The 10,574-nt window shown below is 38.4% G+C and overlaps 1 protein-coding gene across 1 annotated transcript; it reads left to right on the forward strand.

Moving 5' to 3' along the window:
* The first annotated feature begins 2,321 nt into the window (after positions 1 to 2,321).
* CLPP4 (CLP protease P4) lies at positions 2,322 to 4,694 on the forward strand. Its single transcript, XM_078585661.1, has 2 exons — positions 2,322 to 2,783; positions 4,128 to 4,694. The coding sequence occupies exons 1-2, from the start codon at positions 2,389 to 2,391 to the stop codon at positions 4,609 to 4,611; spliced, it is 879 nt and encodes a 292-aa protein (XP_078441787.1). The 5' UTR covers positions 2,322 to 2,388; the 3' UTR covers positions 4,612 to 4,694.
* The last annotated feature ends 5,880 nt before the right edge of the window (positions 4,695 to 10,574 follow it).

The raw sequence follows: 10,574 nt of genomic DNA on the forward strand, positions 1-10,574 counted from the left end.
TCTCATCTCTCCTACCTCCCTTTCTAAATTTCTCATCTAATTGGGGTGATTTGAACTTCATTGAAGATCAAATTAACTTTAATTAGTGTCAAATTATTCAATTAGATCATCAATTGAATTAACTTACTAGCTTCCCTTGGATGATACCCTTTACTTATCACCATGCATCTTAAGTTAGGGTTTTATAAATTTTATTGTATAAGCTATAATTAACAACGACAAGGGGTTTAAATATTGCAAACTTCACCCCTATTTTTGGCTTATCACCTCCCATATTTATTCTTTGATTAAAAAATTTTCTCAAAAGTCCCTTTGATAAATTATATCCACCAATGTCCTTTAATCTTATATGTGAGACTCTCTAGTCCCATTTATCATTATAGTTAATAACTTTAATGGCCCACTAGAAATCATTACCCAATCTTATTAATTAACTATATCAACATATAGATTAATTAACTAGAGATAAATTTAACCCAATCAATAAGTTAAGTTTTTAGCCCTTGGGGTGCCAAGTTACAACACATGCTCTGGAAGATACGAAGTATAAATATGAACTCTCTCATGTAACATTTTCTTTCATTGGTTACCATATGTGTATAATCCTTTGTTTGTGTGAGAATCCCTAATGACTTAGGGTATGGTGAATCTTCAAACCCAAAGAACTTAACTATTTCATTTGAATATATTTTCATTTTTATCTAGGACTCATGTGGATAACCTAGATGGCAAGTTTTCTGACTCATCAAACCATACTGACAAATTATCCGTATAACAAAATTTATTGTATTTTTCATTCACCTCACATCACCGCCATTCATTGCTGCTAACTGCTGCCCACAACACCTGGTGGCAATGGCTGGCCTAACCAATTAGCGATAATCAGTGAAACCACCAAATTTGTTGGGTTGAGTCAGCTAATGATCGAGTCAACTCAGACCAACTAGTTGTAATTGAACAAGATAGTTTGACTTGAATTGATCCAAAACTGACAAAAGGTATTTTTATGTAATTCTTAATTAATTTTTAATATAAAAGTTTTGAAAATTTCCAAAGAACTATAAAAAAGTTGCCCCCAAATTTCCTTTAAATCATATTAACTTTCTAGTCTATAATTAAATAAATTAAAATTATTTGATTTTTTACTATTAATTTTCACTATTTTATTTTACCTACTTCAATTTAATTCTTAGAATATATATAAAGTATCTTTATATATATTTTAACCAACATTTACTCTCTTGTTACCTGCTCCCTATGTATTTGACACTCATTTACCTCTTACCAAGTAAGAAAAATTATATAAATATTATTGCATGAATGGGAGCCTAAAAATTTTAATGAAATTTATGGTTTAGAGGGTATAAAATCTTAATGAAATTTATGGTTTATCACAATGGAAAAATACATAAAGTTTATAAGGTCATGAAAATAGGAGAAAGTTCTTGAAGTACCCATCCTCCTCTTTTTTTCTCCTTGGCTCCCCTCCCCTCGCAAATTGATCAGAATGGCACATTCCTATATTTAGAGGATTGAAAATTAAACAGATAATCATGTGTCTCTTGATGAACTGATAAATCATGCCCTAAAAATAGTGTATGATGGTTTTAAAGGTTTTTTAAAATTCCACTGTCTTTGCTGCACAAATTGTTAAAGGATTGAGTCAATCATGGCCTTAGAACTTTCTCCCTAATGGCATTGGAGGCAGGTTTTACCATGATTGAGATGAAAAATGGCGTCAGGAACATCCAAATTGGTGTGCAAAAAGTTTTTTTGGAGACCATATTGTCAAATCCTGTGCAGATCCTGTTTCCATTCCACTCATAGCCTCTTAGGGCCCTAATGGTACTCATTCTTATCTTCAAAGGGGTTTATTATGGGACCAACTAGGTGGGCATCTGACGAATTGGTTTGAATCTCACATGATTTGTTTGCAATTTAAGTTCTTCAGATGCGTTGAAACAATCTTGCATCGTGACTCTCGCCTATACAACCCAATAAGCCATAATTAAAAAATATTTAAGGTGAACCATCATACATTATTTTTTTATCTGTATAGGGTGTTTTATAAATGACCATGAAGGCAAGTCAATAATTCAAATATTTCCATAGTATTCCCATGGAAAACTCTGCTTGAAGTGCCAATTATCTTTACCAAAATGCTGACAATTGGGTTTTTTCCCCAAAAAGCTGAAGACTACATCAAGCACAAATAAACAACCTCTTTTAATATCATAACCTACAATGGTGGGGGGTTTATCTAGAGGCTTCACTTATCACGCTCGTGAATATGGAATTTCGAAAGATATCCTATTTCTTAAATGTCGATAGGGCTTCGTCTTGCCCTCAGCCGAAGAGATACGAAGCCGAGCTCCTAATCCCTTCGCCATGGCCCTCTTTGTATCAACTCCGGCGGCATCTTCATCCCTCGCGGCGTCCTCCAAGCCCCGGGCGTGCAGATCATCTCCTCGTGGCGTCAGATTCCTCGCCTCCTCCTGCTTGTCCGCGACTAGGGCGTCCTCGGCGGCGCCGCCCGCGCGCAATGGATTGCGTCTCGAGTTCGCGCGGGGGACGTTTGCGTCGTCCGCTCCGCCGGCCGGACCTCCTCGCGGCGCGGATTCTGATGTGATGGGTATGCTTCTGCGAGAGCGGATTGTGTTTCTGGGGAGTAGTATCGATGACTTCGTCGCGGACGCCATCATCAGCCAGCTCCTGCTCTTGGACGCCCAGGATCCCACCAAGGACATTCGCCTCTTCATTAACTCCCCTGGAGGCTCTCTCAGGTGAGTGAATTTCTCAAATTTGATCGCGTTTTGATATGTTATTGACCCTCTTTGTTTTGATTCATCTGTTTTTTTTTTTTTTTACTTTCCTTTATTGTGTGTCGCTTGGGTTAGAAGACCGTCATTAGGGTATAACCCATGTTGGTGTCTTCTGCGTCATTCTACTTCCGCTTGTGGGTTTTCGTGATGAAATGGATTTAATGTTTTATAATTTTAATGGCCTTTGAGTTACGTCTTTTATGGGGATGATGGGCGGATTTCTCCGATATTGGATTGTTCATTAGTTATTTTTTTCTGGGAATTAATCATCAAAACGTGTAATTTCGAATTTGTATGAATTTCCAAATTCCCGGACGCTTAGTATTTATCAGTTTCCGAAGCAGTCTCATGCTTAATGATTGCCTAGCGATAGGCTAACCATGTTTCTAATCTGTCATTATCATCGTCTTCCTTGGTTATTATTCTCCAAAAAATGAAATCTTAGGAACTGTTTAAATTAGTTGACTGGTATGTGTTGATCACATACCATCGTCATCCTTTTGTGCTATTCTGCGAAAGGCCATTACCAAAGTTCAATTTTGGATCAATGGCATCACTGGTTTTGTTTCGAATAAACCATGATTTATCTGTGAGATTTCCGTGTACAATGTAGCTGTATCATATCCATCTCCATCATCATCGTCATTTTTCTGTTCATGACGAAAACCATTGTTAACTAATTGTCTTTTGTTCAAGCCGAACATAGATGATGAAGTCAAGTGGACGATAGAGATGATGATAACAACTGCCTCATTGTTCTCGTCATCCAATCATTCACCATTTTTATTGTCATCATCCAGTCGTCATCCATGATGATGATGATGATGATTGGAGTTCTGAGATTGACCGTTTCTGATTAGATTGCCAAGCCCGTTAATTAGAATCAGGTAATTGATTCAACAACGAAGGAGACAATGGTGAACCCTGCAAAGGAATGTATATTTTCTTTCCTTGCCCGATGATGACACATGTCATATTTTCCGAACTTCCCTGTTCCCAAAAAAAAGGCAAAACCCACAAAGGAATGTGTTTCATGTTTGCCGTATGATGGAATATTACGTATTCTCTTCATGTTTGCCCAATGATGGAAGATGTCATATCTTCTTAACGTCCGAGTTTTAAAATTGAGGAAAAACCCAGAAATGAGTGTGCATTTTTGCTTGGTAAATGATGGAAAACGATATCCTTTGTTCGAAATCCAACTTTTCCAAAAAAAATAAGGAAAAAATCTAGAAAGAAGTGTGTACTATTGCTTGTCTTGCCATGTGATGGAAGATGATGTCTTTTCCTCTTGTTGATGAGCAGCGCGACGATGGCAATCTATGATGTGGTGCAGCTGGTGCGGGCTGATGTGTCAACAGTGGCACTGGGCATTGCGGCGTCGACGGCATCAATTGTGCTGGGTGGGGGGGCCAAGGGCAAGCGGCTGGCCATGCCCAATGCGCGGATCATGATGCACCAGCCGCTGGGCGGCGCGAGCGGCCAGGCCATCGACGTGGAGATCCAGGCCCGAGAGATCATGCACAGCAAGAAGAATGTGACCAGGATCGTGTCCGGGTTCACAGGCCGGCCCCTGGACCAGGTCGAGAAGGACATGGACCGGGACCGCTACATGTCCCCCATGGAGGCCGTCGAGTATGGCCTCATTGACCGAGTCATTGATGGCGAGACCATCATCCCCCTCGAACCCGTCCCTGACCGCGTGAAGCCACGCGTTAACTATGAGGAACTCGCCAAGGACCCTCGTAAGTTCCTCATCCCCGAAGTCCCTGACGATGAGATTTACTGATTCCTTGTTCTTTCCTGTCCCTCTACCATGGACCGCTGTCGCTTTAGTCCCAGTTTATTTATATTATGCTGGATATTTATTTATCCATCAGTTAACAGGGGATGCATTTCATAAAGTTTTTATTCCCGCATTAAAAATGATTTTTAGAATTAGTTTTTTAAGGACTGATATCAAACTGTGCTATTCAAAAAGTTACTATTGCCCCGTTAAAAATAATTCGTGAAGCAAGTTCTAAGTTTATTCGTCAATATGAACTAATTATGGTTGGGTTTCAATAGGTTTTTTGTTCTCGCGTTACCCAAGTGATTCTTGTGTTTTCATTAATATATGATAAAAATGGTGGTATTCATAAAATCTTTATTCCCGCATTTAACTAATTCTAGAAGTTTGTTTTAGGCATATTTGTAAAATAATCTAACTACAGAGGATATTCAAAAGCTTTTATTCCCAATTAAAAGTGAATGCAGATTACGATGGTTAGTACTCATAAATTTTTAATTCCCCAATGAAAAGTGATTTTAAGATTTGGTCTTAGGTGCATTTTAAAATATGGATTAAATATGGTTGTGGTGATCGAGTTTTTATTCCTGTGTGTCCATTTATTAGCTAATATTAACTATAGTTGGTATTTTCAAAACTTGAAAATATGATGTAACTGTGAAGGGAGAAGTCGGAACGTATGTAAAACATTGGTTCACTAGGAATTTGTATACTATGTAAAGGAGACTCAGAAGACATTCAACATGGAACTCAGAAAAGTTGTAACATAAAATGATTATTATTATGGGATAATTTGGAACTTCAAAGCCTTGGCTCCCAATCTGGTAGAGTAGTGACATGGAGTAGAGATTTAAGTTATTGGTATTGGTCTTGTACTTTCCAAACCAGTCAAGGTGTACACTAAACTGGATTTCGTTCAGGTCAGACCTTTCATTGTCCAGACCTGGTCCATTTCATTTGTTAGTACAGTTCTGGTCCCTTTTTTTTGAATTACGGGCAAAATCACAGTGTCGAGTACGTCCAACCCTGCGGTTGTGCCCGTAAACTGATCCATTCGTGCCCTAGACGCCAGCCAGGGGGTGTTTATTGTTAAAATGTAGTGTTTTCATTGTTTTTAGACGTGGAGCGAGCGTACATGTCCTAATTACACACGGGCCCTACTCGCCCACGCCCATGTTGCAGGGAAAAGTACATAGGTGTTACATAGTGAAGGTCGAGAGATGGTCACCCGTGCAAGTAGGAGTTGGGGGAGCCCTCATCGCGATGCAAAAGTGGAGTGCGTAGTCCGCCCCGCCGTTTGCAGTTGTCATCGTGGACATGCGCGACTTGACGAACTATCATGCGAGGGGGTGAACTCTCCTGCCTCCAGCACTCCATGCTATCTGCCACTCCCATGGGCCGTCCTTCAACAATGTGCATCACAGACGAAGCGTCGGCAAGCCGAGGCGTTCAACGAGATAGCATCCACGAACTGTCGGAGGGAGTGCCTGCCAAGAAAGGAAAAGGGAGGAAGGGGTTTGTGTATGTACTGCATGGTTGGCAAGGGCATCTGTTATCTGATTTCCCTCGCGCACCTGGTGACGGACACTAGTTGTGCGGGGGCGACATTGCATGATGTCCTGCCATACCCGTTGCACTTGCCACTGGGAGCATTCACCTGCACGAAGCATGTTAACTAATACTTATGAGTCTGATTCTACGACAACATGATGAAAGTTTCGTTCCTTACATAGGAGTAAACCATCACGTATCGCCATAGACTCGGCTACTATATTAGTTTGTATGTCGTAAAAAGAGGAGAAAGCAAAGATAATACTCCCTATCAAACAATCAAACAAAAAAACCAAACAGTTGGTTATATCTCACCTTAAATAAATTATATTCATGATGATCATGTGTAAGTTTGTCCTTAAACAATTATATAAAATGAAAATAGAGAAGGAATAAAAGATAATCTATTTTTTAGATAATAATATAAATATGAATTTAATGAACATACTTGAGAATGATGATAACTTCCCAAAATTTCTTAAAATTGGTTTTTAAATTTTAAAATGGATAATTAGAAAACTTAAGCTCACGTAAGAAAGAAATTTGTAAAGGATAATTAAGGAAATTTAAAGTATTTAATTTGGAAGTTTTGGTCAGGGAAGAGATGAATATAGATCCAAAATGGAGAAAGTGGAAGTAGGGAACAACGTGCAAACGAGAAGATAGGGCCGAATGATAGATGAAATAAGGAATATTTTCATCTTTTTCATATACTAGTAGGGAGATGGCTGAAGTAATATTTTCATATTTTCATAATATCGAGAAAGAGCAAAGGATTGGGGAATATTCACATAATTTTCATAATATAAGAGAGATGGGTTAAGGAATACATTCATATTTTTAAAATATCACTAGATATGGATTATGGAATATTTTGATATTTCAAAATATTAAGAGCGATATTATGGAATATTTTCATATTTTCAAAATATAAAGAGAGAGGGGTTAAGGAAAGCTTTCTGATAACATCCTAAATTCATTGTTTAATTCAAGTAATTAGCACATTTTTATCCATTTAAAGAGTTGAAAATAGGGTTGTTATCATATATTTACATGTTAATTACTATTCCAAGTGAATTCTGATTTTACCCCAATTTTCTGTAAATTTATGAATTTTATGGAATTTATTTAAACTTGGAGTAACTCTGTTTAAATTAAAATGGCAGGTTTAAAAACTAAATTTAATGTTAATGTGGGGATGAATTTATGAATTTTATAGATTTTTCTAGCATTTTATTGAATTCTTCGGGAATTTATTTGAGAAAGAAAGAAATTTTTAAATAGAAAGGGTATAATTATTTGGAAAATAGGATATTTAAGGAATTTCTAAAGTCGGAAGAACTTTTTTATAATTCGGTTGCAAGTATACCCTTAAAACAGCTCTCGGTAAGCGATACAGGCATAAATATCCAATAAAAAATAATTTTAAAGTCTTATAAAATTTAAAAGGATTTTTCTAGGGGTTCTTTTTGCAATTTTCATGGAAATATGGAGGAGAGAGAGTGGAGGGACATATTGACAATTATTTTGGGGGCAGCATTGGTTTGTGCGCGTGACTAAAAGCAAGGACTTTTGTGCACATTTTCAAAAAAGTGAGTTTGCGGCACCACATGGCAAGATCTAGTCCGTCGGAGTAGAATCCAATGGATTTAATGCCGTTGGCTGCCCCAATTCTTGATGGGAATAGGTGCACAGCCCGTGCTGTGCATACAAATATGCACGCATAGAAGGTGACGTGTCAAGGCCAGAGGGCATCGTTTGTAAAAAAGCACAGGAAGGGGGTACAAGGCACGCCGAGAGAGAAGCCGCCACACTTCTGTACATATGGCGCTGGCCAATCAGAAACAATATGAAATTTGAGTAAATCAAAATTTAATTAAATAAATGAAATATTGATCCAACGGCTAGGATTGGTCAGTAGTCATTTATTAATTACTCTTTATCCTAAAGTCAGCTTGCGCTCAAATTTTATGGGCTTGCTCATGTTAATTCTTCTTTCCAACTATATGGTTGGATCAATCAGATCAAGTCTACATCGATGGATAAAAATTAATGAAGTGTGGGGTAAAATGATAATTTTGACCATTTAACCAAAGTATAAGAACCAAAATTCAAGCTGAGGAGGTTATTAGGGAGGGAGCTCTTTCACAGCTGCAAGACAAAGAGGAGAACCAGCCATGATCAACTCTATTGTGTATTTTTACTTCATTGTATTTGAATTCTAGTGTATTTGGGATTATTTTTTAGTGAAATTCTTGATTGTTCTTTCTGGTCTTAGTCTAGAATTCTAAATCGCTTGGCTTGAGCGTACAAGCCCTTACTAGGATTAATAGGAGTGATAATTGAATTGAGCTAACAGTTCCAATTGCACATTAAGAACAAAAAAATAACAAAAAAGAGTTTAATTTCTAGGCAAGAATAGATTATATTTATGAGAGAGTAGTGAGCTAATTGGGATACCCAGTTCCCCCAAAAACAAATTGACTCTAAATTTTCTTCTTAACCTCTATACTTGACTCCCTTGATCCTTTTTATTAGATCAAAGAAGTCAATTTAGAGAAACATTAATTCTTCTATTCTTCCCATCTCCTCTACCTCCTTTCTGGATTCTTCATATAATTAGGGTAATTTGATATTTATTGAAGATTAAATTAACCCTAATTAGGGCCATATCACTTAATTGGATCAATAATTGAATTGCCCTCCTAGCCTCCCTTGGATGACCCCTATACTCATCATCATACATCTTAAGTTTAGGGTGTCAAAAATTTTATTATATAAGTTGAAATTGACAACGATAAGGGATCAAAATTGGATAATTCACCCCTTATTTCTTGCTTATCACTTTCATCTTTATCAAAATATTAAAATAAATAAGGGTTAAGGAATCTTTTCATCTTTATCAAAATTTTAATTGAGAGAGATGATGGAAATATATGTGGCCGGCAAGCCAATCACACATTCCACATCTTGTTCCATGTTCATTAATAGAACATATTCATTATAGTGCACCTGTGATGCTTATAATGAAGTCCATGAATACACGATCGGACTAAGTGAATTATAATGAGATCGTAATACTACGATCAATAGTCTTTAAGCATGTATTCTAAACATTCCTATTCGAAGGATACGCAAGAAGGACATCGAAGTATACGGATAGAATAGCACTATCTAGCCTCACTCAAATGATGAGTATGGCCGATCCCATAGCCATTAGTGTGGAGACACTAAGGATAGAGAGTGGGTGCTCTTTAGTGGAAAGAGTTCATTGAATTGATACGTACGAATCCCTGAATGGTATTATACCAAACTGTCAATCAGGTTGATTCACGTCATGGTTGTATAAGTGGTCCTTAGACCTGAGACACCAAAGACGTCTTGTGGACGGACGGTTGTACTTTGGCTATGGCCAACGAGTCTCTAATCATGAGAGTCTAAACGGTCTTAGTTCGCATACATCAAGAAGTTCACGAAGATGATTGAGTGGTCAAGATGTGATCGTCCACCCTCGGTATAAAAAGTGACAGCTCAAGGAAGATGATGGGATGAAGTCCTTGGCCAAGGCAGTGAAATATCAGAGAAGAGTTCTCCAATGATTTCTGAATGCATCAGTACTAACTCAGATGACCGATTAGGGTTTGACAGTTGACCATCCCCTAAGTCGTCCAAGGAGCGTCAAGTGGATGAGGGATTATACATACACGGTAACTGATGATGAACAGGTTCCATGAGTGAGTCAATACACACTCCTTTGTAACTTCTAGGAAACGAGGTGTAGCTTGGCACCCCACGTGTTGGAGACTCAACCTATCGATTGGGTAAAATCGATCCGACATGAATTAATCTATATGATGATATATGATGTCGGACGTCGTCTAGGACGTCATTCGACTGACACCAAATATGATGGTTCAGTGCCAGTAAAGGATAATGGCCTCGATCTACGACAGTGGCATCATCGACCAAAAATCCTAAAGCGGAAATGAACTATGATGCGATGCACGATGCGTCTAATTATGGTACGTGCAAGTGCCGACTAACAGAGAGTACTGACTCCCGGGATTGACGGAGTCGCACGGTGGAGATGGGGGTAGACATCTCGAGCCTCGTTTGAAGGGGCAAGGATGATTATGGCGCCGAACACAACAACTCCACTGGGTTTGCCCACACATGACGGGCGAGCCCGACTCGTACCAAAGGAGAAGGCGCTCTAGTTTATTGCAATTATCTCTCAACCTGTCCCTCTCACCTATACCTAACCCGAGTGCGGTGGAGGCAGTGCAAGAATATACTGCAGAAAATAAGAGACGGGCTGGCAGAGGGTTGACGTACCTCGTCAGTATTTGCATGCCAGAACCTTTTTGCGTAGATGTGTCCAGAGCAATCAAAGGTGATATCGATGGTGGGAG

This window comes from Wolffia australiana, chromosome 14, assembly GCF_029677425.1.
Source record: "Wolffia australiana isolate 7733 chromosome 14, ASM2967742v1".
In the NCBI taxonomy this organism is placed as follows: Eukaryota; Viridiplantae; Streptophyta; class Magnoliopsida; order Alismatales; family Araceae; genus Wolffia; species Wolffia australiana.

Bases quoted from the DNA above. Each gene is read 5' to 3' on its own strand.
- CLPP4 (XM_078585661.1), top strand. From the start codon at position 2,389: ATGGCCCTCTTTGTATCAACTCCGGCGGCATCTTCATCCCTCGCGGCG. The intron at 2,784-4,127 runs GTGAGTGAATTT...GTTGATGAGCAG, and splicing joins TCCCCTGGAGGCTCTCTCAG to CGCGACGATGGCAATCTATG.